This window comes from Canis lupus, chromosome 7 (assembly GCF_003254725.2).
Source record: "Canis lupus dingo isolate Sandy chromosome 7, ASM325472v2, whole genome shotgun sequence".
Taxonomy (NCBI): domain Eukaryota; kingdom Metazoa; phylum Chordata; class Mammalia; order Carnivora; family Canidae; genus Canis; species Canis lupus.
This window is the reverse complement of record NC_064249.1, coordinates 10,473,282-10,500,321: the sequence shown is the minus strand read 5'-3', so window position 1 is coordinate 10,500,321 and position 27,040 is coordinate 10,473,282. Positions and strand designations below refer to the sequence as shown.

At 47.0% G+C, this 27,040-nt stretch overlaps 1 protein-coding gene and 1 long non-coding RNA gene across 3 annotated transcripts; one reads left to right on the top strand and one right to left on the bottom strand.

The window, feature by feature from the left end:
- The first annotated feature begins 430 nt into the window (after positions 1–430).
- On the top strand, positions 431–6,152 carry LOC118355289 (uncharacterized). 2 transcript variants are annotated; one of them, XR_004817452.2, is made up of 3 exons: positions 431–1,098; positions 3,108–3,307; positions 4,421–6,152. It is a non-coding gene; the product is annotated as an uncharacterized LOC118355289 (long non-coding RNA). The 2 variants fall into 2 exon arrangements; XR_004817453.2 differs by lacking the exon at positions 431–1,098 and adding an exon at positions 2,254–2,678.
- An 11,463-nt stretch (positions 6,153–17,615) lies between these two features.
- Positions 17,616–18,455, bottom strand: LOC125755382 (glyceraldehyde-3-phosphate dehydrogenase-like). Its single transcript, XM_049111958.1, has 3 exons — positions 17,941–18,455; positions 17,730–17,871; positions 17,616–17,624 (listed from the first exon to the last, which is right to left on the bottom strand). Exons 1-3 carry the CDS (start codon positions 18,453–18,455, stop codon positions 17,616–17,618), a joined length of 666 nt encoding a protein of 221 aa, XP_048967915.1.
- Positions 18,456–27,040: the final 8,585 nt, after the last annotated feature.

Here is a 27,040-nt window from a genome sequence, read left to right as displayed (position 1 = left end):
TTATAAGATTATACTTTCCCAATCATCTGTTTTGCTGGTGTACTCGTTTTTGTGTATTGATCTTGTATCCTTTTACCTTGCTAAATTCACTTATTAAGTCCAATTGGATTGGTTTTCTTGTTTGTTTTTAATATTCTTAGGGTTTTCTACATAGACAATCATGTTGCCTGTAAATAGAGAAAGTTTTACTTTTTCCTTTCCAAATTTTGTGCCTTTTAATTCTTCTTGTTTTATACATTGACTAAGGACTTCAGCACAATATTTAATAGTTGTGTTAAAAGCAGTCATCTCTTCACCGTTCCCTATGTTAAGGGAAAGCGTTCAGTCTTTCACCATTAAGTATGTTGCTAGCTATAGGGTTTTTTTGTTTTTATTTTTTGTTTCAGAATTACCCTTTATCAAGTTGAGAAGTTCACTTCTATTTTTAGTCTACTGAGAGTTTTTAGCCATGAGAGAATATTGAATTTTTTCAAATGATTTTTTCTGCATCTATTGAGACGATGGTTCGATTTTAAAAAATCTTTTATTCTGTTAATATGGTCAATTACATTGGTTTATTTTTGAATGTCGAATCAAACTTTCATTCCTGTGGTACACCCCATTTGGTCATGGTACATTACTCTTTTGGTATATTGCTGGATTCAATTTGCCAACATTTTGTTAAAGATGTTTGCAACTATGTTCATGAGAAATAGTGGTCTGTGATGTTTTTCTTGAACTATTTTTGTCAGATTTTGGTAGAAAGATTTATTTTTAATATTAAAATTAAATTTTTAATCAAACATATGCATAATTTGTTTAAAAAATCAACTTGCGCTAGAAGGCTTAGGGCATAATTAGAGTTAGTTTCAAGTACATATTTAGCAGAAAAGCCCAAACATCTGTGCTTAAACAAGATACATATTTTTCCATGTAAAAGCTGTCTGAGGGGAAGGGAGTCAAGCTGGTATGGCCATTGTGTCATCAAAGACCCAGGCTCTTTTTCCTTTTCTGATTATCCTTAAGGTCACTTCATATTCCAGGATGGCTGCTGGAGTTCCATTCATCAGGTCCATATTCAAGGCCAACAACAAGAGAAAGGGGAAGAAAAGAAACTAGGTATCTGCCTCTCACTTTTACAGAGACTTTCCAAAATACCATTTTAATTATGTTTTGTTGACAATAATTTCATCATATGGTCATATCTAATCGCAAGGAGGGTTAGGAGGTATAGTCTTTTAGCTGGGTACATTGCTGAGGGTTTGGTTACTAAGGAAGAAGGGGAGGATGGATACAATCAATGTGCTGAGCAAAAGAAAAGCCAGGACACAAAAAGAGCACATACTATATGATTTCCTTAATGTGAAACTCTAGAAAAGCCAAGTGTAATTCATAGTGACAGAAAAACACATCATTGATTGTGGAACTGATCCCAGGATTGAATGGGTTGGGGTTCAAGGAAACTTTTTGGGATGCTGGAAATGTTCCATAACTTGATTGTAGTGATGGTTATGTGGGTATATAAATTTGTCAAAATTCATCCAAATGTGCACTTATAAATTATATTTATTATATTATAACAAATTATAACTCCACTTTGTTGTTGATTTTTCTAAGTACGGAAAATCCCAGCACTATGATAAAACTGCTCTCAAATTTTGTTCATCTCCTTATCTTCATGTGATTGAAATCAGAATGCACATAATGACTTTGAATCTTGCCCTTTTCACTTAACATTATGTCATAAAATTTTCCATGTTAATCTTCATAATCACCGTTTTAAATGACTCTATAATTCTTTGGGAGTTGAAAGTGTAATATGTGCATATATATAATATAGATATTATATATACACAGAAAAATATATGTACACACACAGAGAAATTCAGGAATACCAAATGGTGTGCAGTAAAAACGAAGTCTTCTTTCTCCACTCTGACCTTCAGGCACCTAGAAACAGCCAACAATCCAGTTTCTAATATGTACATCCAGAAATACTCTATGCATAACGACATATCTGTGAGCATATGTCTCCTTTTAGATACAAATAAGACAATACTAGATACCTGCTTTTTCATGTAATACATCTTGGATACCATCTCACACACTGGGACAGACCTCATTCTTTTTAACCACTGCATAATATTCCAAGGATGGATGTCTATAATTTACTGAACCAATATTGATAAACCCTGAGGGTCTGCCTAGTCTTTTTTTTCTGTTACACATACCACAAGATGTAGTGTTAAGGTTTTGACTCAGCTACCGAGTTAGAGTAGAGAAGAGTTCCAAAGGAATTGATAGACTACATGTAAAATTTATCACAGAGGTACATAAAGCTGGTGAAAGGACCGTTGACGTCTCTCAACTGCGCCAAGGATTCAAGGGTGGAGAGACAGGAGACTGTGAAGGGCTTTGTGAGCGCTGCCACCATCCCCTACAGTTAAGAAAGAGAAATTCAACGGGGAGCTCAAAGTGCTCAGTACATGTCCCTGCAGTCTGGGGCACTCAGGAAGCCCGGCGCCTGCCTCTGGCTGGTTAACTGCTTCCTGTGCAGCAGTTGGCATGGGTGGTCTTAGGTCAGTGCCAGCCCTGATCTGCCCTTGTCTTTCTTTGCTCTGTCAGCTGGAAGCTCAGAAGCCCCGGGCTTATCTCCTCATCCATGGAACACGGCCTTTTCTCTCATATTCTCTCTTAGGGTGAGTCAGGAGCAGACACTCCAGGAGCTATGAATTGGGGCTTGGCCCAGCTCTCAGCCTGGCTTTGCCTTTGACTGATCCCTAGCTCCTAACCTCCCACCCTCACCCCCACTGCCAGCCCCTCCACCGCCCAAGGGCTGGGCTGAAATAGAGACCTTGTGGATCACTGTGCTCATCCCGAAGGAGCTTCTCTTTTCCATTCCTACTGCTTGTGCCAAAGACAAGTGCTTCCCCTCACAGGGGTGCACACCACCACCACCACCCCACCCCCGCAACCCCCTGCCCCCTAGGAGAATCTGCTTTCTGGGCTTCCTCCCCTCCCTGCACCTCCCCACCTACATGCCAAGGTCATGGTGTGCACTCCCTGCCAGGTGCTCTGTCCTTCCATGCCTCAGGTTGTTCTCTCTCTGCTCCCCTCATCCTCAACAGAGCCCAGAACTGGCTGCCTCCAGAACACGGCACGTGCTCAGAGATGACCGGCTTCTGGTAGCATTTGGAGCAAAGCGAAACTCCCCAAGGAAGGTCACTGCCCGTAAAGATAATACCCAACCTGGCTTCAGTGTGCCCTGGAAGAAACGGGATCCTGACCCAGGAGGGCCACAGAGTCTGTGTTTCTCACAAGTTCCCAGGTGATGCCAATGCTGCCGGTCTGTGGACAAAACTGAGTGGCAAGGGCTTAATACCTTCCAAAGCCCCTGTGGTTTTTTAAAAAATCGTTCTTTCGGGTCATCTCATTAATTCAGAATTGTTGAGGTAGGGAGCGTAGTCTGAGTTTTTAGAAGGTAAATTATTTAAGTATTGCAAAGTACAAGGGCTTTTGCTTCTTCCAAATGGATGTATTTTCACTGAGTGGAGCTACAGAGGGTTAACTAAGAGGATCCCGTGGATCTGCTCCACCGAAGAGGAAAACACTGAGAATCATGAGTGTGTTTTCCTGCTGGACCACAGGGCCTTTGAACAGCTTGGAAATGCCTGAGTCTCTCTCATGGGCGGACTGATTATATATTCCCCTGGTCCTCACTGGGTGTGCTCCCTATATGCATGGAATACGTGCACAAATAATTGAATTTGTTTGCTTAGGAATTCGTTTCCTCTGGGATGGTAGAAAAGGGAACTTTGGTGCTATATTGTCACAGTCTTCACCATCCAGATTCATGACGCCTGAGACTCATCCTCATCCTGAGACTGAAGCCAGACCCGGCACCCGTTTCCTTCTCGTGCCCCTGCATGCCCAGGGGATCACTCGCAGGGAGGGGAGTGTGTTTTCCTGAACCAGGCTGAGCAGTCATTTTGCTGCCCAGCAATGACAGCTGGTAACAGCCCATTTATTATCACCTCTCCCTGCCCACGCCAGGTGCAGGTGGGGGTGCAGGAGGGTTGGCAGGGTAGTGAAGAGGCCACTCTTAGAAGCTGCTGAGTAAATTGCTCCATGGTTTCTCCCTGAGTCATCAGGGCAGGGATGAGCTTGGAGGAGTGAGGTTGACCTGCCAGTATTTGAGTTCTCTCTGGGTGTGAGCACACAGAGACGCAGATGGCTCTGGCAGTCACCTCACCAGCCGCCCTCTCATTTGCATAATGGTTTACATGGCTGGGTCTTGGACACTCACCTGTAGGTATGTTTTGGGGGTGTTTGCATAAATACATGCTTTGTGCGTGTCTAGGCAAGCGAGGAGATTTGGGGAGGGATAAAGGATCAGAAAACTAGGTTTTTGACTGTTTCCTTAATTCTGCATTTCTACCAGAGATGCCAGCTGCTGATGCAAGCAGAGCCATGAAGTTGGAACATCTGACTAGAGCTCACCTTGCGAAGAACTTCATTGGGGGTCCTTGGCGTTGGAGAAGGGGTGCATAAAGAGAACTGGTGAATAGGACCCTGGCTTTGAGGAACTGAAGCAAAGGAAGATCCCAAGAATGCTCATGGAGGAACTTCTGTACACGTGGGTTTAGGTGGCACAACAGTGGTGACCACGTGGGGAGCAGAGGTACCATGGCCTGGTAGGAGGAAGGGGGGAGCTGGCTGTGCCCTCTGGGGAGTCTCTCAACCTGCCAAAGGTCTCAATGTCCCCTGTATAGTGAGACTAATAATACCTACCTGCTCGGCTGCTTTGAGGATGAAAGGAGATCGTGAATGCGAAAGTCTAGAACAGCACCTGGCTCTAAATGGCAATGTTCACGATCCTTATTAGTGTTAGTAAGATTGAACTAGTGATCAGCGATGATGCCGTCTCACATATTCAACCTGCCAGCTGCTTTTTCCACTGTGAGGAAGGCCTGCGCTGCGTTCCTGCAGCCCCTCAAACCTTGGGGTTTCCTTTGGGATCTACATTATCAATTAATGCTGGACAGAGCACAAGGTGCCACCTGCAGCTACCAAACAGATGGACCAGAATGAGGCCGAGAGACCTCCTTGAGGGTAAAACCTGGGATCTCAGCCTCAGTAACAGCCCCAGCCAGCAAGCTATAACATGTTGGCAGATCCAGAGGCCAGAGGGTGAGTGTGTAAAAACACAGGGCCAAACTGGATTCCAATCTTGTGCTATCCTCAGTTGTATGTCCGTGACAAGTTATTTGATCTCTCCGTGCCTCTGTTTCTTGATCTGCCAAATGGGGTTAATAGCAATATGCCCCACGTAGGGTTGTGAGAATCAGTGACCCAATGCACATGAGATGCTTGCAACAGTGCCTGGCACAGAGTACACATGGTGTAAATGGTAGCTATTAGTATTTAGTAGAGGTCCTTGGGTGTGAAAGCCTGGGTTTTGTCACTTACTGATAGTTTGTGAGGAGTGACTGGCGTGTGTAGGGTAGTATAGGGAGGGGGTTGTGGCTGGAGGACTACGGACAGCCAGGTGAGTGGGCAAGAGAGAGGACAAGCCTGTGAAAGGTCTGTGGGTCTCCGGGGAAGGGGAGGATAAGGATGGTGGGCAAGAGAGAGAAGGACAAGCCTAACCAAAGTCAATCATTTCCTCTCACTCATTTTCTACAAGCATCCATCGGGAGCTCAGGGCACTGCCCAGGGGGACATCTCCTTATTCTGCAGATAGAGAATGGCTGTGTCTACATGACCCTTTGGGGAACCATGTCTGCCAGGTGCAGCCTCTCCTTCCTAACCCCTCAGCCAGCCCCTCCACTTGGGCATTAGTGCCTGAACCTTACCATGGTGACGTCTGACTTTTCCTACCACGATTTCCCTTCTTTCCATTTCCTTCTTTACTTAAAAAAATCTTGCAGTGGGGCTCCTGGGTGGCTCAGTCTGTTAGGCATCCAACTCTTGATTTTGGCTTAGGTCATGATCTCGGGGTTGTGAGATCAAGCCTCCTGTTGGGCTCCTTGCTGGGCATGGAACCTGCTTAAGATTCTCTCTGTACCCCCCCCCTCTGCTCTGCCCCACTCCAATCCTGCTGTGTCGTATCCATTTTTGTAAGTCATCTTAAGTTGTTCTTGGAATAAATAAACTAGTTTCTAGAATTCTTACTTACGTTTCTTTAAGTTTTTATGGAATGTAAATCTATCTAGTTATCTACTATCTATCTATCTATTTATCTATCAATATTCAGGTTAAAGCAGGGAGAAAGACCTCAAGCCAGTTCTGGGCATCTTTACCAAGCACCAGCTTTGAGGAGCCTTGTTTGTAAACTACCAGTCTGCTCCATGGAAACCTGCAAAGCTTAATATGTCACTTTGATGCAAGAAGAAGGAAGTGAGATGGTTTCTTATGACCTTTAGGACAATTTGCTAATTACTAGTGGACACCAACTGCTAGAGAATGAATAGGAGTTAATAACCAACAGGAAAGAACTATGAACAAAAACAAAAGTCCTGTTTATCCTTCTGTCATTATATAAGATAATCATTTATGAGTTTAAGTAACAATTAGGACTTAAGTGCTATTTAAGTACTACTATGGAGTTTAATAATTAAATCTGAGTCCTGGATGTGAAATGTATAAGAGAGGGATGCCTGGTGGCTCAGTGGTTGAGCACCTGGCTTTGGCTCAGGTGGTGATCCCAGGGTACCAGGATCAGGTCCCGCATCAGGCTTCCTGCAGGGAGCCTCCTTCTCCCTGTATGTCTCTGCCTCTTTCTCTGTCTCTCATGAATAAATAAATAAAATCATTTTTTAAAAAAGAGAGAAATGTAGAAGAAAAACGTTCAAAGTGGTTTTGGAACTGAATTTTAACTGATGATCAACACAAGCTATCTCCTGCCTCAGTTTCCCCAAGTGAAATCCCTGTTCTCATAAATGCTTCCACTTCCCTATTTCTTCCTTTCACATTTACACACAAGTGGGGGTTGGGAGGGACAGAGGGAGAGGGAGAAACCCACTCCCCACTGAGCAGGGAGCCCGTTGTGGGGCTCAATCTCAGGACCCTGAGATCATGACCTGAGCCAAAGGCAGACGCTGGACTGACTGAGCCACCCAGATGCCCCAAGACAGACATATTAATATGACGTATTAAAACATTTTCTTCAGATCTAAAAATTCACATTTTTCTTCTGAGTTTAACAGAGATTAAAACATGTTTCTAAGTCCCCCTAAGGGGGGGCCCTTGGCACTGTGCTTCGAATATCAGGTTACCACTTCCTGGTTCTGTGGACTTGGGCAATTCACTTACCTCTTTTGGGTTTCGTTTTGTTATTTGTAGATTGGGGATGATAATAACGACCCAATCTGCAAGATTAAATGTTAGCTATCACTTATTTTGTACGGCACAGTCAAGAACAGAGAAACAAAAGGATAAAAATGTAAATTTCTTTTTTTGCTCTGATCCAACTTCAAATCTAGTTTTTCATTTTCTTCTTGGCAAAAACAGACTTCCTATTTCAAAGGAAAAGCGCTACAAAAACAAATGAAACCAAACCAAAAGCTCTTTCCGAAACATCCAAGGACTCTTACCAAACACCAACTTGATGAGTTCACAGTAATGAATCAGAGACACACGGTTTAGATTTCCCTCTCAAAGGCCCAAGAGGAAAACAGGAAGGCGAGGACCTCAGAGGGCAGCTGGCCGTGCCAGCCCCACTCTGCCAGCCGAGCCAGGGATCAGGACGTCCGGAGAGCCCCTCAGACACCCCCTTCCCCACTGGGCCTTAACTCACATTTTCCCCAGGGAGTAGGTGCCAGCAAGTGGCCCCGACCAGAAACCAGATTTCTATAACCGGGGTGCCCCGACCTCAGGATTTGGTTATTGCTTAATCCTTGACCTCCCATCCATTCATTCCTAGCTGCAGGTAGGATTTCTAAGAAAGATGTGGGGGTGAAGGTGGCAGATTGGCGCTGTGTGGGTGATGTTTTCTAGGAACCTCAGCTAGCTTCCTGAGAGATGTCATGCACTGGAACGTTCCCAGGGGCTGGCAGGGGAACTTTGGAATGAGTCAAGTGAGGACCTGAACCAGGAAAGGATGGGTTATGGCCCTAAAACCACACCCTTCTCTCATTTTGTCAAACTGCGTCCGTTTTAATTACAGCTTCAGCAGCACACACTCCTCCCCACCCCACACCAGAAAGCCTTCCTAGATGAACCAGAAACCCTTTCTCCCCTCAGATTACTAACCACCCCCCGCCCCACACCTCCAACACTTCATTTGCATATGTGGTTAGCCTTTTGTTGACAAGGAGTGATCTCTGAGCGGCTTCAGCTGGGCCCTGATGGAATCTAATGAGTCGGATGGTAGCTTCCTTAAAGATCTTGGTGGAGATCTCACAGCCAGTTTATCAGGCAGTCCGTCAACACACGTGGAGTGCTTCTGCATTGCTAGCAAAACCTTTTTTTTTTTTTTTTTTCGGTCAAGGATTGGTTTGTGCAAGACAGAGAGATAGTGAGGGAACACCCAGCGCTTAGAAATGTAGAAGTCAGGAAAGACAGAAATAGAAACCCCAAAGAACTCCAGACACAAACGTCTGCAAACTGACCTGGTCACCTGTGTGACTGTGCGCGGCGAGGCGAGAGTTGCACACTTCCCCGGGCCAAGGCTCTGGAACCAGGGTCCTCCCTGGGCCCGTGCAGGGCTTTCTACGGGCCACATGGTCTCTCCAACCCTGAGTGGAAATCGAACAAGCTTTGGAGCTGCCCTGGCCCACTCTAGACATCCCTCCAGCCCTGGGGAGCAGGGAAGTAAAAGGCTGTAGCTTGTGTCACTCAAAACTGGGCACCACAGCACAGAAGGGGGGGCACTGAGCAATTGTGATGGCAGGTGTCTGCGAGCACCGGCCACCTGGAGAAGACAGGATGGAGGAAGAATCATAGCTGGAGGCTGTGGTCTGTGGTGACCAGGGCGACCCAATTTAGTTACTGTGTACCATGCAGGGGCCAGTGCTGGGTCTTCTGAGCTTAGAGGTCTATCAGCCAGCCCCCTGGGGGCCATAAGGCAGCCCAAATGAAGTCAGCCCCAAACACAAGGCTGCCTGGACTGAATGCCAAGTGTCTGGCCTACCCTGCTAACAACGACAAGCCAGTGAGTATTAGTGGAAAAGAAATAATGGTAACATTTATTGAGCACTTACTACATGTCAAAGCACTATGCTCCGTGGCTTACATGTATTTAATTTTCCCGACAATCCACTATATTATTCCCTACGAGAAAAGCTGGCCTCCGGAGATTAAAGAACTCTCTGGGTGGTACACAATTTTTAAGGGCAGATCCAGGATTCGAACTCAGAATTCTGGGGAAGCATGTGCACAAACCTACCTGTGCCTGTTTTTCTTAAGCGATGGAAAAAAGACTTTGGGCCCGAAGGGACAGCAGGCCAGGACTCCGACTCCCCTTGTAATTTATTTTTGATATAAAGGAAAAAACTGCCATGGCTAAGTTTTAAAGTTGGAGCGTGCTTTAGGGGGAGGGAGATCATTTATTCATGGCAAAAAAAGAAAAAAACAAAACCAAGCAACCCTTTCTTGGTATTAGAGTTGCCCCCCGTGTTCTGTTAGCTTTGGGGTACAGCCCGGCCCCTCGCTCAGTTCGCACGGTCCCCAGGGCTCGCGGTGGCCAGTGCAAGGCCCCATCGGTCCCCATGCAACGCTAGTGCGGCGTTCCCGGCTTGCAAAGGGCTCATTCTTGAGGCCGAGTTGTGCAATATTTAAAATCCTCAAGTTGGCAAAGGGGCGGAGAGGGGAGGGCAGGGGCCGGCCGGGCGGGGCCCCCGAGTGCCCTGAACCACAGCGCCATCTCGTGGCCGCGGACCGGGCGCTCTTGGGCTCCTCCGGCTGGGGCGCCCGGGGCTCTGCACCCTCCCGCTGGCTTTCTCCTGGGCAGGGAGCCCGCGGGGAGGAGGGCCAGGGTGCCACGGCTAGGGGATTGCCTGTTTCTGAGGACTCCGAGAACTGCCTTCTCCCAATGAAAGCCTGATGGAAGGAATGATCCTTAGAGCCGGGCCCCTTGATGGTGAGCTTTTGTCCCTGGGCCTCTCTAGATCTTCATTCTCTCCTCCTTTAAAGGGCATGACATCGCTGGGTGGAGATCAAATTACAGATCCTCTAGGGCAAGCAGCAGGAGTTCCGTGCGTCATTGACGGTGTCATCAGCAACGGGTCTGCCGCTGAAACTCCTGATCTGGGATGGCAGAGCTCTGGGCACATTGCAAACTAGCAGTGGCGCCTTCTGAATGCCAGCTCAATAGGAGGACAGCCCTAGCACTAATCTTTGTCTGTTTTCATTAAAGGTGACAGTCTGGCTGGTCTTGCACACCATGTAAAAGCATCTGGTTATCCTATTCATCAGCCCCGGAGAACATTCCCTCTTCACCAGTTACTCCTGCCCCTCACACCTGCTCGTAGGACACCCTCTGGGAACAAAACTCTCCCGCTTCTGGGAGGCACTGTAGTAGTGAGAGCAAAGAGCAATAGTGTGGGCCTGGAGCAAGGCATTGACTTCACTAAAGCCCGCTTCTCATCTGTAAGTCAGAGATAGTAATTGCCACCTCCTAAGGCATTTTAGAATTAAATGAGATACTCATGTACAATATTTAGGACAGTGGATTTAGCATGCACTGGCATCAGCAGAGAACTTACCAAAATACTAGTTACTGGGCCCCACCCAGAGTTTCTGAATCAGTATGCCTGGGGTGAGCCTCGAAGAATTTGCATTTCTAAATTGCAAGGAGATGTTGGTACAATCTGCCCAGGGAACTAACTTTGAAAAGGACTAATTCAGCACACACTAGACTCGCAATTAATGCTCCTTGTCACTCCCCAATCACTCAAGTACAAATTAAAAGGCAGAATGAGAAAATATGGGGGAATATTAACCCAAATCCAACTAGGTAAAAGCTGCAAAGTCAACATCTAGTTGGAAATAAGAACAGTTCCATTTGACAAATGTTAATTGAATGTTTTCTCTCCGTTTCTTTTGTACACGTTGTTGGGCAGTGCTTCACTCACACCCCCCATCTCATTCGATGCCCACTGTAGTCTTCTGAAGTGTGTGATGATCACAGGGAAGGGGGTCTCACAGAGGTTGAGTGACTTGCTCAAGGCCACAGAGCTCTGGAGGCAAGCCACAGACTCGGCTGGAGTTAGCTGACCATGATTGGGGCCCTTTCAAGCTGCCTCTCAGACACCTGAGCATGCTTGGAGAGGCTGGGTTGGCCCATGTGCTCACCTTGTTTTGGGGTCAAGTGGTCTTCCCTTGCCAGGCTCTTTGGCTCTGCCTCTCCTTTCGCCCATGGGACACTGGGTCCTTCCAGAGCATGAGTATGGCCTGACCTCTGGCTGTTTGCTATGGGCCCCAGGCCCCAGCAAGAGGAGGAGACCCTCGGGGTTTCAGGTAGAAGCAGGAGGCCTATCCTTGGCATCCAGACCCTACCCAGGCCCTGTAGGTCTCAGAAGGAGCCTTCTCTTTCCCATCCTGGCATCTGAGAGGTCGCAGAGACCCAGTCTTAGCAACATGTCAGTGAGCCACCTTGAAGCCTAAAAGGAGCTGCTGCCCTTTACGACTCAGCCTGGGTGGGGAGAGGGGTGAGCACTAACTGCCTGGACTCTGGGACACCATGGTTCCCTCTTCTAGGCTCCAGATCCATTTGAGTTTTCATGGTTGAAAAAAAGAACATGGCCTTTGGAACAAAAGACTTGATTTGAACCAATCCTGGGTCTCTACCAAAATACCTGTGCAGGCTTCAAGAAGTCTGTTAACTTCTTTGCCCATGTTTATTTCCTCATCTTCCTCCCTGAGCTGCTGTGTGACCTGAATGACGGCTCTGTGTTCAGAATGCTGGCAGATCTAATGAGCTATTTTTTTCCCCCTTGACATCCACCCACCACCTATGGTGATCCTGCCCCTGAGGGTACACAGGTGGTGAGCCCAAGTGCCCACCTGCTGGGAGCTTCCACCCCACTGCCTTGCCCAAACAGGACAATAGCCAGAAGGTCTGAGCCTGGATCTGGCTAGGAGTGTTGGGTACCAGAAACGAGGCCACTGGTCCAAGGATGGGCATCCAGTGTATGACCTCCACAGCAGGCTGACTAAAATCTACTCCATGCCAGCTGGGCCGGAGTCCAAGCTAATGGTTTTCAGAGCTTTTCCTTGGAAGTGTGGAGAGCCATGTGACTCACCACGGTGCCAGCCAAGGAGACTGGAGGCTCCTCCATCCAGCAGTCTCTTCCCTTGACACCTTTCATTTCATGTTTGTTCATTCATTCATTTATCCCACAAACACTTGCCAGGAGCCCCAGGTGTGCTGGGAACACAGATCTGGGTGAGGAAGGCAGACTCAAAGCAGGAAGGACTGAGGTGGGTACTCCCATTCATCTCCATCTCTACTTGCAGGCCATGAACGAGACTGAAGATAGGTAGGAATTTTGTTCCAGGTTCCTAAGGTTCACGTCTTTTCACATGGGGTCACAGGGAAGGACTGATGAAGGAGAAGTTTCTGAAGGCGAATGGTTTGTTTTTGGCTCCTGCAGAGATGTGCATGAGGAAGGAGGAGGCATTGATGGCCGTACCCGGGGGGAAAAGAGCCATGGGGTCGGCTTCAAGGGAAAGGGGATCAATTTGGTTTCAGTTCAAGTGTTTTCTTGAGTATCTTTTCTTTTAGGAGATGAAAAGGGAGTCAAAAAGCCTAGCGTGGAGATGTGAGTGGATAAAAGCGAGACTTGAGAGAGGGCGAATGCTTCTGCGGCCCCAATGCCCTCAAGTCCTCCTTCCCTGTTTCTCTGTCTCCAACATCTCCCCTTCTTCACTGGCCATCCTCTCAGCTCTTTTGTCTCCATCCCAGACTATCACTGAAGTTCTCCAGGGAGTAACCAAAAACTATAGTGACCCCCAGACCTGCTCCTCTCACCTCTGCATCTGCTGTCCAGATTCACAACTAGAAAAGAACTCCCAGTTCGAAAAAAATAGAAATTGGGGACTTGAGGCGGAAAGTAGAAGGTATGAGGGGCCTCCTTCATGCTCAGGTAAGGGTGACTCCACGCCATGGTTAGTGAGCTGTTGGTGGCACATGGACACCAACTCTAGACCCCACTATGATCCTGCTGCTGAAGGGGGAAGTTGCTCTTAGGAGTCTGATTAAAGGCTAACTTACAGATAGTAATAGCTAAGTGACTAGTCTAAGGGTATTCAATAAAGATTAGTTCTCCCGTCCATTTCCTTCTCCAAATTTCCTTGGAGGTCCCAGATACTCCTCAGACCCTTCTTGTCATTCCCATGGCCATGGACCAGCTTCTGACCTCTTGCTCAAGTGCCAAAGCCTCGAGGTGGTTAGGAGCTTTGGAGTAAGAAAACTGGGTTCTTATTAACTGTGGAAACTTGGCAAGTACTTAGCTTCTCAGAGCCCTAATATTCTCATCTGTAAAATGGGGATAATAATAGCATCTGCCCATTGGGGGGCTGTGAGGAATAAATGAGATAATGCATGCAAAGGGCTTAACACGGTGCCTGGTAGAGGGTATGTTCTCAATGTGTTTTGGCCAATAATAATTGCAGTAATATCTCCACTTGGGTGACCAACCAGCACCTAATACTCACTGGTTCTTCCCCACATACCAGTTCCCTGGCCTCACTTTTTAGCTTCTTTTCATAGTGTTACATTCCCCCATCATATCCTTGGGGACCTGGCCACTTGGATTCTACTTTGTTCCTTTCTTTTTCTTTTTCTTTTTTTTCGCTTTGTTCTTTTCTCATGATTTTTCTACCATCCCTTCATGCCCACACTCAGCCTTTCGCTATGTCTTCCCTGGGGTCCCTGACATCAGTTCCCTCATTCTGTCCCTCCACACATGGCCACCAGATTTAGTGTTTGGATTATGCCACTCTCTGCCTCAAGAATCTCTAGTGACTCCTTCGTGGCTGCACTGTTGTAACTTCCACTCCTTACCCTGATGGCTCAGGTCCTCCGCTATGGCCTGACATACCTGCCATCCTCCTCCCAGCCCTCCCCCTCCCCCAATGTTTCCCCTAGGAAGGATGCAACTGTCCCCACTGCCCTCTTGCTCGCCTGTGTGTGCCCTGTCAGCAGGACAGTCTTACTTACAGAGACTATCCTGTATAACGAAAGGAGTCTTCTGATGCTACCCTCAACACTCCAATATATCTGGTATATACCACTTGTTTTAGGTCTCCCAAGGGATGGATTTAATAGAATGTGTATATATATATATAATATACACGTATATATAATATACACGTACGTATATAATATATGCACGTGTTCCAGACCAAAGACCATCTGTGGTAGAACCAGGAAGAGCTGGTACTGCAGATGAAATCTGAAGGCAGTTGGCTGGAGAATTCTCTCTTGCTCAGAAGTTGGTCTTTTTATTCTCGTTAGGACTTCAGCTGGCCACCCACATTATGAAGGGCAATCTGCTCTACTCAATGTCCACCAATTTAAATGTCCTTCTCATCTAAAAACACCTAGAACAAGCCCAGTCAAGTTGACACATGGAACTAACCATCACATCCTTCCCATCCCTCTCGATGTCTACCCTCTTGATAGGATCATAAAAATTCACTCACCTTGAGGAGTATTATGGAGCATTTTGTCTCCTAGGAATATTTCCATTGTATCTCTAATGGTAGAATTTTAGCACCAATTTCCCAGGCAAAGGAAGCACGATTTGGGGTAGCAGTTGGGGGAGAGGGGTCTTTCTGAAGAAATCACAGCACACCGGCATCTCTGCCAGCTAGCTGCTTTCCTTGGCTGATATCCCCACTAGGTCCGGTTCACTCTTTTGCAGCTTTGCGGATGCGAAAGTTAATTTCTAGCTTCTCCTCAAGCTATCTTTGGCCCTAGCACAGTGGCAAGAAAAATTGTGAAGTAGAGCAAAATACAGGGCATGAAACCAACAAAAACTACAAAAAGCACTCATCTGTGAGAGGAAGAGGACTCTGATGCCAGGCGTAGGGAAACTGGAGATCTCAGGCTCAAGAGGCTGGGAAGTGGAGCTCAGGGTAAAAGTGTGTGTGCATGTTGGGGGGTGGTGTGGACAAGGGCAGGGTTGCCTGTGTGTATGTGTGAGTGAGCCCTGCCAGAAAGACCTGGAAACACATCTCATCCTTCTTCAGGCTCTGGTGTCTCAGGTGTTTCTGGCCACAGACCTGCCTAAGCCCAGCCCACTCTGCTCTTCTTTTTTGCCCCTTTGCCCAACAACACTTAGACACTAGGATTCAGGCTCTGTCCCTATAGTTGCCCACCAGTGCCCTGCTGTGGGTTCTCAGTCTTCAGGGTGTTGGGGAATCTGCCATGGGGTAAAACTAAAGAGGTCCAGGTTCTCCTTCTGGTTCTGCCTCTGCATCTGCTTCAGCTTCTTCTGTTACATAGTGATTCAAAGCTAACTGATCTCACAGATCTCATTTAGCCTCAATAACGTGTGATTAATTATTTGGGAAAACAGTGAAATTCAGTGAATCAGCGTATATGAATGTTTCAGCTGCAAATAATGCAACACTTGGAATAAAGAATTAAATGACAGGCTGATTCATTATAGCAAACCCACAAGACCAGACACGAAGGTAGTTCTGGGATTGGTGTGGTGCCTCTAGAAGGTCATGAAGGACTCTCACTCTTCTCTCTTCTCTGCCTTTTTCGTGACTGCTGTGGTGTCCCCTCATTGAGGCGAGATGGCTGCCGGGGCTCCAACCTTCCCTTCTCCTGTAGCAGCTTCTCAAGGAGGAAAAATGGGGGAGGGGCACAATCAGCTTCCATCTAGCAGCTTCCTTTTGGGTCTCTGGCCAGAACTGAGTTACAGGTCACTGGACAAGAGGATGGGACTGGACAATCATGATCCATTCACTTGGACCAGCTGGAAGTACAAACAAATGAAACGTATGGTTCCAATAGCAAGAAAGGGGTGGAGCAGCTGTTGGGTAGGATAATGCCTGCCACAACTGAGGGAGTGATTTCAGGAGCAAGATCCAGAAACAGTGTCTGGTTGTTGTAACCAGAAAGGGAATTTATTGGAAAGAGGTATGGGACGAGTCTGCAGGAAAGAAGCAGGAAGCACAACAAATGCTTTGTAGCCAGAATGGCCTGGTACAGACCCCTCCTCACTGTGAAAGAGTTCTCTTGCCTCTGCACGTTGTGTCACTTGTTCAACACTGAAGTCTTGGCACACATATTGTACTGAATCAGGCTGATACCTGGATACCTGGGTGCAAAGACAAGGAGTGCCTGGCCTTTTTAGTCTCTAAAGTAGCCACCTACCGAGACCTTACACGCTGGGAGATTCTCCTCCAGTAGGAAAGAAATGTCGGTTGGTGTCCCGCCAACACAAAACCAGACAATCCAGCTAATATCTAAGAATTTGAAAAGCCTCTATTAAGTCTGCAGCTTGAGAGGTACAGTACTCGGGAAGGCAGTGGTTGAGCTTATTTACGTCCACTAGAATTAATTACCAGGAAGCAAAGTAATGCTTATATGCCTCCTATCATTTTGCAAGTCTTATAACTGTTGGGTAAGTTTCACTTAATTACAACACTAATACCTATTTGTGTCAGCCAAGTTGGCAGTGTGGTTAGCTATTCACACCTTCAAGGAATTAGAAGAATATGGTTAAAAACAAATAACAAATAGTGGAAGGAACATTATCTGTGAGGAAGCTGGACTGGGGAGAGGGATCATACCTGCAGCTGCTTCTCCCTTGGGTCTTCTCTAATGGGCCACCCAGGGAGCATACCGATGGGAGCAAAGGTTCCATATGGGCACCAATTATACCTGGTTGAATCGCTTAGGCTGAGAAAAGCAAGTGGTCTTGGATTTAGCAAGTTCTATTATATTGAGGCACAACTTCTGGTCATCCACATGACCTCCAGTTAAAAGGAGTCAAACACAAGTTCATGCAGCATCAATCCCACCATCCCTGAACACAGGGATCCAGGTCTGGGATGGAAGGAAGGTTGGAACAAGAGAGCTCCCAGCCAGTGAGTGATGTGGATGTGTGTACTCACCTGTGGACACGTAGCACAAACACATACATGTGAACAATGCCCCCAACCAGGGCTGACTCCTGCCGTGTTCATTGATGTGAAATTGGATCCTGATGCTGCACAACTGAGCCTTGAAAGCTCTGGGCAGGCTGCTCCTGGCTCCGGAGACAGCAAAGCCACAGGGTATGTCAAAATGATGGCCTGGATTTTAATTGGTACAAAGTGACCTCTTTGCTGGAGGCTTCAGGGTAGGATTCATCCTTACTCTTAGTAAAGAGGTTCATCAAGTTAAGGCATGTCAAACATCCTTTCCTACATTTAGGCAATTTAGACATTTTAAATACTTCAGCCCTTTCTCTTGGTTCACACTCAACATTGGCAAAGAAACTCAACAATGGTGGTTATCACATTATCTAAAATGAAACATTCTCTTATTGGTTGAACTTCCAACTTGAGAACTTGAGTATTCAAATACAATCACTGTACATTTTTAATCAATTTTTGTTTTTGTTGTTGGGTACAGTATACTTCATTGATGATACATGACAAGGTAGGGCTCCCCATGTCCCTCCCCTTCTTCAGGGGATCTGGGATGAGACCATAGAGGTTGGGAGAGTCTCAGTGTGTTGGAGGATGAATTGGAGCAAGGACTTCCCAGCAGCTGAGGGCCTTTCTCTTCCTCTTTCTCTCACTGGGGCTGCCTGTTGCTCCTTGGAGGCCATGTGGACCCAGTTGCTATAGCCAAATTCATTGTCATACCAGGAAATGAGCTTGACAAAATTGCCATTGAAGGCAATGCCAGACACAGTATCAAAGGTGGGAGGGTGGATATCACTGTTAAAGTCACAGGAGACAACCTGGTCTTCAGTGTAGATTAGAATACTCTTGAGGGGGTATGCCTACTTCATCACCTTCTTGATGTCATCATATTTGGCAGCTTTCTCCAGGTGGCAGGAGACTGACATGTTGGAGATGGAGACACAGAAGGCTGTGCCAGTGAGCTTCCCATTCAGCTCAGGGATGATTTTGCCTACAGCCTTGGTGGTGCCAGTAGAAGCAGGGATGATGTTCTGGGCAGCCCCTTGGCCATCACACCACAGCTCCCCAGAGGGGGGCCATCCATGGTCTTCTGGGTGGCAACGATCGCATGGACTTCTGGGTGGCAACGATCGCATGGACTTCTGGGTGGCAACGATCGCATGGATCATGATTCCCTCCATGATGCTGAAGTTGTCATGAATGACCTTGGCCAGAGGAGCCAAGCAGTTGGTGGTACAAGAGGTATTGCCAACAATCTTGAGGGAGTTGTCATATTTCTCATGGTTTACACGCATCACAAACAGGGAGGCATCAACAAAAGGGGCAGAGATGATGACCCCTGTGGCCCCACCCTTCAAGTGAGCCCCAGCTTTCTCCATAGTGAAGACCCCAGTGGACTCCACAACATACTCAGCATCAGCATCACCTCATTTTGGGATTTTGCTCCTAGGAGATGTAGAAGGGCTTTCCACATATGACAAGTTTCCTGTTCTCAATCTTGACCGTGCTGTTGAATTTGCTGTGGGTAGAATCATACTAGAACATGTAGACCATGTCACTGAGGTCAATGAAAGGTCATTGATGGTGACAATATCTACTTTGCCAGAGTTAAAAGCAGCCCTGATGACCAGGTGCCCAATATGGTCAAACCCATTTACTCTGACCTTCACCGTCGTGTCTCCAGGACATGGCTGGCACTGCACCAGAAAATGTCCAATGGGGAGGAGCAGAAAGCCAAACCATCTTTTTTTTTTTTTTTCAGATGTACCTTCCTTTTTTTTTAATTTGTTTTTTATCGGTGTTCAATTTGCCAACATATAGAATAGCACTCAGTGCTCATCAAGTGCCCCCCTCAGTGCCCGTCACCCACTCACCCCCACCCCCCACCCACCTCCCTTTCTACCACCCCTTGTTCGCCAAACCATCTTTAAAACCACTTCTTCCCTCAGATTTTCAGGCCTCTAAATAGCCTCCTGAGGGACCATCCCCGAGTCTCCCACCAGGAGCTCTGGGAGAGGTGCTCAGACCTCCAGGCCTGAGGCAGCTCTGAACTTTGGGCACAACCAGAGAGTGAGAGAAAGGGAGCCCGCCCTCCTGCCATCTGGATTCCTCTGTGACACAGTCTCCAGCTGAAGCTCCCCGACTGCCCGCATACCTCACACTCAGCCAATTTGTCTGTGAGCGCAGGCTTACAAGCAATGAGCACTAAATCAAGGCAGTTTTCCTGAATCAGGAAAATGATGAGCACATTCTGAACCTTGACAGGCTTTTCTCCATTTCTGGAGATCTATTAAAAATAGATCTGGAGATGATTCTTTGCAGCTGAATTCCACAGGCACGATATTCCCTTTCCACAGTAGAGATGTAAGGAAAACAGCTGACTGGAAAGGCCTTTTCTTGATGTCATTAATTGTCCTCCAGGCCCAATGTCAGGATCTCAACTACTAAGTGACAGGCGCCAGTGTTTGGGCAGGGCCAGCCCTGGGCAACAGCACAGAAGGCCCCTTCCATTCTCTTCTCCGTTCATTCTCTCAGCGTCCCCACTCAACTTACCCTCTGGTCTTTCCCACTGCACGGCACAATGGGGCGTAGCCCCAGTTTGGCTCATCTTTATCTGCCCCCGGGCTGAGTGCAAACAAGGATTGCTGAGCCCTGCCCCTGGAGAGGGATTCAGAAGCCTGCGGTCAGGACTGGGAAACTGTATTCTTAACTATTCTCTTGGTGATTCTGAAGAGCAGCCCAGTTTAAGAAACACTGGCATAGTGCAACCAGCAAGGCCTTTGGAATCAGACAACGCTGGGTTCAAATCTAACTTTTGCCGCTGTGGTCAGGGACCATTACTAAGCTTCTCTGAATCTCTATTTGCCCATCTCTAAATATGAAACTTGAGTAAAATAAAGTATTTTAGATGAAAATTGTCTCAGATTGAAAATTTATATTCTTCTTCTTCCCAAGTATAAAAATCAGACTTTCCCCAAACAGCTCATTAAGCGAGAGGGAGAATCAAGGATAAGAATCACATTGCTAAAAAGAATAGGATGGGGGCACCTGGGTGGCTCAGTTAGTTAAGAGTCTGACTCTTGATTTCGGTTCAGGTCACGATCTCAGGGTTGTGAAATTGAACCCTGTGTCAGGCTCTGTGCTCAGTTTGGAGACTGCTTATCCCTCTTCCTCCTCCAGCTTGCTCTCTCCTTCTCTCTTGAATAAATTTAAAAAAAAAAATCTTTTCTCAAAATAAAAAGAATAGGACCCTACCTGCCTCCCACCCTATCGTCCACCTCCACCCTATCTTATCTGGGAGATCAAAAGGCAGAGGCTAAAAAAAAAAAAAAAAAAAAAAGGCAGAGGCTGTGACTTCAAGGCTCTCAAGCCTGATGCTGGGACCCTATGTGAACTTGGAAAATCTTGGGTGGAAGCCCTGGCTGGATGGGCAGGCAGCAGGGTTCTGACATCTGGCAGTGCTTGTTGGTGGGACAAGGTTCACCGACTCCAAGTGTCCCAGGAGCATTGGTCCACGTGAGTGTTGGTGGCTAGCTGCTACTCTGCTAGAGAGGTTGATTGATTATATACATTTCTTCTTGCCGTGATCATAGTGTGGTTGGTCCTTGTTCACTGACTCAACTCTCATTGGCTGGGATAGGGATGACAGGATTCGGTGGTGAGCTGCAAATCATGATGATGGCTTTTGCATGCTTTCATAGGACCATGACTGTACTCCATGTCCTCCAAATCCATAACTCTACAACCATGAAATGAAGCCTCAGGGGTGGAGGAAGAACCTTTCTTGGCATGAATGATAAAAAAGGTTTCTCCAGACATATAGCAACAAAAGTAGTTTTGTGTATGCTCAGAAGATAGTATGTAGTCAACAAATATTTGTGGATTGCTTCCTTGATTTTATGTTTTTGTTTACTCAATTTCTTCTAAAATCTTTAGGATTCTAGTTTTTGGTTGTGGGAGAAGCACGGAGGGAGAGAGGGGAGCTGTGAGATCAGACAATATTTTGTAGCTCCACTTTTATACTTCCGCTGTATTGTGTAGCAATATAGCTTAACGAGAGAGGATGGTCTTTGGAGTTTGATGACTTGGTTTCAGATCTTGCCTTCACCATATGGTTAGTCTGGATAAGCTAAAATCTCAGTGGATTAAACAGTGAAGTTATGTGCATCCAAGTCAAAGTCCAGGGCAGGTGGCAAAGGGCAGGGTGAAGGGTGATCCGCTCCATGGAGTCATTCAGGGACCAAGTTCTTTCCATCTTAATCATGTGGCTTTGTGGTGCCCTGGGTTGTCCAGATAGTGATGGGAAAGCAGATGAAGGACCTTCTGCAAGATTTTGATGGGCCAGGCCTGGAAATGGCAAAAATAATCCCTGTCTCTATTTCATTGGCCAGAACTCAGTCACATGGCCAGTCTATAATAATAGGAATGCTGGGAAATGTAGGTGAACACCTGCCTAGAAAGAAAAGGAGAATATGGATACTAATGAGCAGTAGAAGGTTCTGTCAAGAGCTCTTGAACTGGAAAAAAGAACCAGAAGAAAATGACTGCCAGGACAACACCAGACATTTTTGTTAATATAGGAAAAAATACTCTGATGAAACTTAGTAGACTCTGGGAAATATTTTGGAAAAATCTTCCCTTCTCTTGAAATATTTAAGAAAAGGCCAGCTACTCCCTTTTGAGGTTAGTCAGAACATCTCAGTTTAGGGTCCGAAGAATGGGCTGTTGCTTCTGGGGCCACCTTCTTCTCTGTCCTTTCTCAGAGTGGTCCTTTCCTCTCTCCTCCGGGAAATGAGGTGCCTAAGGCTTCATGCCTGGATTGACCTCAGGAGCTATCCTCTGAGATGTTCTTTATATGAAATCCAGAGTTCCTAACTCTCCCTGGCCAGGTTCCAGAACATTCTGTTTACTTGACCAGCCATATCCAATGAGGAACAAGTAGAAGGTCAATATAGGAAATGCAAAGGGGGAGAAGAGAATAGTGTAGTGTTGTCATGGGAAGTGGGGTATAAATAAAACGCACATTTCCAAAAATGCCATAATGTCCTGGATGCTCTGCTCTCCAAGATGAACACCGTAGGGTGGTTTTGGCAGGGCATGGAGCTGAACCAGAGCTTAGCGCCAAGAGAGGAGAAAGGGGGAAGGCTTGGTGGCCAGATGCTTTCTCTTCCTCTGACTTTTGCTGGGTCACTTAGAAATGACACAGAAATCCAGACCGTGTTCCTTCCTCTGAATGACTTCCAGCTATGTCCCTCCCCAACCCCCAACTGGAGGCCACTCTATTTTTAAATTTCTCTTGGGAAGTAGATTCCAAAATTTCTGTGAGTCTTCCCGTCAGGGAAGCCTCTGATTTCCAGTAAACTCAGGGTCGCATAATTTTCTATATTCATTTGCATTCAGTTTACATAAAATTAGCATGCTTTGGAGTTTGGGACTCTGAGTCAAAGAAACCCAGAGCATTAATGCAAATGATCTTCAGCTTTTGTGCCCCACTGAGAGAAGCAAGAGTGGCAACCCTGACTTCTGGCAAGAGGTCCTGTCATCCACTTGACCTGCAGATCCTCATGCTGGGCTCACTGAGAACTCCGTCGGTGGGGTTGGGGGGGGCCTCTGTTTTCTGGACACTGAAGCTTCATTCTTAATGTGGTGGAGCCTGAGAGAGGGACTTTGAGTCATCATGACTCAGATGTGAGGGGTTAGATGGGACAGGAGCTAGTGAGGAGGGGCCCTCAGATCTAAGGAAAGGTCAGAAGGGAGCGGCGAAGTTGGGGGTAGAGATGGAAGGAAGGGAGATTTAGGGAGACTGAGAGAGACCACTGGGAGAAAGGGAGAGAGGGGAAATGTAAGAGGGAGCGAGAATGGGTGGGTAAACACTGTGTGGCTAGTTAGAAGGGAGAGTGGACAGTTGTTATCCAGGAGTGTTGTTGTTTTTTTTAAGATATTATTTATTCATTCATGAGAGATGCAGAAAGTGAGGCAGAGACACAGGCAGAGGGAGAAGCAGGCTCCCTGCGGAGAGCCTAACGTGGGACTCGATCCCAGGATCACAACCTGAGCCGAAGGCAGATGCTCAACCACTGAGCCACCCAGGCGACCCTTGCTATCTAGGAAGTTAATGGTCAAAGTCAGCGAGTGTGTGGCCCTGCAGATTCCCTGAGGGTCATTTCTTTCCTCTCTGTTAGACGAGGCCTTCTTGTTGGGCCCAGAAAGGTGGGTCTGCTCAGGGTCTGCCCAGGGATGGTCTGAGGTGTCACAGCATGAAAGCGCCAATGACAGATTTTATAGTGGTTCTGGGTAAGACAGATGTCAGCAGGTTGGAACTAGAAGACACAAACCACTTTGCCCACGTATGCAGCTCCTTCCTCCAGTGGCCAAGACACCCTGGGCCTGAATGAAAGGTGCTTCTGTCGCAGAGGAGTGGAGGGAAATGGAGGGACCCTCAGGGCCAGGGCCAGGGGGGTACCTGGCATGGTGGCCAGTGTTCTAAGCCACGGAGCTCACTGACTGACCCTGGCCGTGGGCTGGCCGCTCACCACGGTGCGGAGTCAGATACCTTCTGAGGCCACGGCCTCCACCGAGTCAGCTCATGAGGGGGGCAGGAGGGCAGAGACCCCTTGGGATTTAATCCTGGCGCCACCCCTGCTGGCCTTGGGCAAGTGATTTGAACTCGTCCATGCCTCATAGCTCCTTCATCTGTAAAATGGGAATAGTTATGCTGACTTTGTAGAGCCGAACACAATAGCCCTTGTAGAGTTTTTAGAACTGTGGCTGCCAAGAGAGGAAGCCCTCAGCAGATACTACTGTCATTATACGTGGCAGCCCCAACCAAATAAGATGCAGGGAAGAGACTGCAGCCCACACGGGGTGGGCTCCCAGTTTCTTGGCCCTGTGCCCGGGGTGGCAGCTGCTTGTAGGCTTTGAGCTCCAGCTGATGCAGCCACAGCAGCAGGCCGCGTGGATGAGGGCCAGGCGCCGGCTCTGGCCAACCACAAGCTGGGAAATGACACTGGCAGTGATGTGGTTTCCCTTTTCGCCTCTCTCTCCAGGAGGGGCAAAGGAATGAGAATTGCTCATGAAGGAAGAGAAATTGCTCCTTTATTTGTCAGGAAGGTACAGACGAGCTGGAGAAAGAGACCCCAGCAAGAAGAAAGGCGTGAGACCTTGCGTGACTTGTTTGTACCGTACCACTGGCAGTCAGGGGCCTTGGGGAGGGTCTGCTGGTCTGGCCTCTGTGGGCAAGGCAGGGCTGAGCATCATCGGTGTCTCTCCTCATCCTGGGCCTCCTGTCAGTCAGCTAGGCTAAGGGCTGCAGGAAGGATGGGATGGAAGGCCATAGGGAAGGATGGAATCTAGACATACTGTGCCTGGAGGCAAGAATGATTGGTGGACCCTTTCTTGTCAACACAGACACAGCCTGCCTCCAGGACTCTCACACTTGGTGCACGGTGACTTCCCTGACAGCACACCCATGTCACACTCTCAGCTTATCCCCCATTTGCACAGCTGCTATCCTGTGGCCGAAGCGCCAAGCTGGTGGATTACAAGGAGTTCTGAGAGTCTTCTTAACAGGCTACTCTCCATGTCCTTACTACCGAGATCCCAAAGCAACAGGCCAACCCCTTGTGTTTTCTTCTCCCTTGGAATCCAGCCTGATGCTATGGGATGTCTGGTAGCCCCACTTGATCTGCCCTCTGGGCCCTCACCTCCCCCCAAGTGAAGTTGACCTAACAACATTTCTGTCTCTCGGGCCTGGCCAGAGAGTTGTGTCTTCTTGCCTTATGTCATGTCAGATTTATCCTTAGCCTGCCTTTCATCATCATCAGCTTAAGTTAAAGTCACTACCCCTGGATGCCCAGAAAAGCTCCACACCGGTTGTTAGTTGTTAGTCAAGTTTAGAGGATTCTTGAATTTCCGCATCAGAAAGGAACAACCGTGTCCAGGTGCAGTCAGTTGGCTTTCAGGGTGACTGGTTGTGCTAATCCTGACATGCTATAACCACAAGACCCCCATCCATCTCTGAAGGCTGGGACCTGGGCCAGGCCTGGGCCAGGCCTCTCTGGCAACAGAGGCCTGCCAGCGTTAGTTTCGCTCCTTGACTTAGAGGCCAAAAGGACATTGTAATGGTGAGGCAATGCATGTGAAACAGAAACAAATGGCTTTAGTTCCAGGAAGTCAGAAATGGAAGGAAAAGTTGTTGATCTTCTTTGAGACTCACTGTTAGCTAGGTTTTGTGCTGCGCTAGCGAGAACTCTGCTGCTTACTTGAAGGAGGACCCTGGGAAAGCCCCCTCTCCTTGCTAGGCTTTAACTTCCTCATATGTAAAGCACATCTGGGATTAGTCAAGATCCTTTTGGGCCTGTCATACTGTGGTTCTAGGTGTCCCAATACTCTATTCCCTGGGGGTCAAAGAACTTGAAGATATGTGGGGAGGGATGGGGAAAAGAGGAGGAAGAAATGTCCAGTGGGAGTCCTTGTGTGTTTAGTGACCTGAAAGGCGGAGGGAAAGAAGGGAGTAAGAAAATAAAGTAAAAAGAGGGAGGAACACACGAGAGGGATTTAAGGACAGGAAAAGTATGAAAGATGGAGTGGCCACAATTACTTCAGGGCTCCTCAGGTACGTCCTGGCCAGGCTGACTTTGTGAGCATGGGGTTGTTGAGGGGCACATTGCAGTTCCCGAAGAAGGCCACAATACTATTACCACCCCCATGCCCTTATACAATGTGGTCTTGTCATTTCCCTACTAAGAAGCAGAGCTTAATTTTTCTCCCTTTAAATCTGGGCTGCCCCTATGACTCACTTATAACCAATAGAGTGTGGTAGCAGTTACGCTGGGTGCCTTCTGAGGTTCAGTCAGAAGCAGCTTCCACTAGGTTTAGGTTGAGATATTTGCTCTGAGGGAAGCCAGTCTGACTCCCTGTGACCATCATGCAGAAGGCCACATGGAGGCGTCCCACCTTATGGCCATTTCCCTCAAGGTACTACACGTATGAATGAAGATCTCTTTGACTCCCTGGACCAGACTACTGATCCACCTCATTCAATAACCAAGAGGAACAGAAGAAACTGCTCCCAGTCGAGCCCTGCCCAAATTCCTGATGTGGAAGAATCTATGAGATAATCATTTTTTAGGTCACAAAGTTTTGGGGTAGTTTGTTATAAAGCAAAAGGATGGCAGGAGAGGCTTATAAAAAGATAAGCTTCCTTAAAATGAGAAACCGTTAAAAAATGTATGAACAAGACTTTTAAGATCACAGAGATGTGTGAGATTTCAAAACTAATTTGGAAGGCAACTTCTAACTTTGCCCATTCGGGACACTATAACAAAATTACCATTTTCTATAGGTCACCATATTATGTTTTAAAAAAGTATATTTTTATGAGAAAGGGATAAAAGGCACTTCATCAACCAGATGGGTTAGAAGGAAAGAGATGAGCAACATCAAATATTGGCAAGGATGTGGGACAAGCAGAGCTCTCATGCATTCCTGGTGGGAGTGTGTAATGGCACAGTCACTGAGGGATATCATTTAAAACTGAACATATGCATATATTCAATTCCAATTCTAAGTATATGCCTGACAGAAATTTGTGTATATTTTTACCAAAAGATCTGCACATGGATGTTCATAGCAGCACTATTCTTATTAGCCAAAAAACTGGAAATAACCCAAACGCCCACCAACAGCTGAATGAATAAATAAATTGTGGTATATTTATGTCATGAAACACTATATAGCAGCGAGAATGAATGAATTATTGTCAGAAAAATCACAGACAAATCTCATGACTATTATGTGGAGGGAAAGAAATCAGAGTCAATACAATGTGATTCCACTTACCTAAAGTGGAAAAATAAGCAAAATTAATCTATGACGTCAGAAGTTAGGATAATGGTTACCCTGGGTGGCAGAGAACATGAGGGGGGGCTTTTCCAATGTTCTGATTCATCACTGGTGCTAGCTA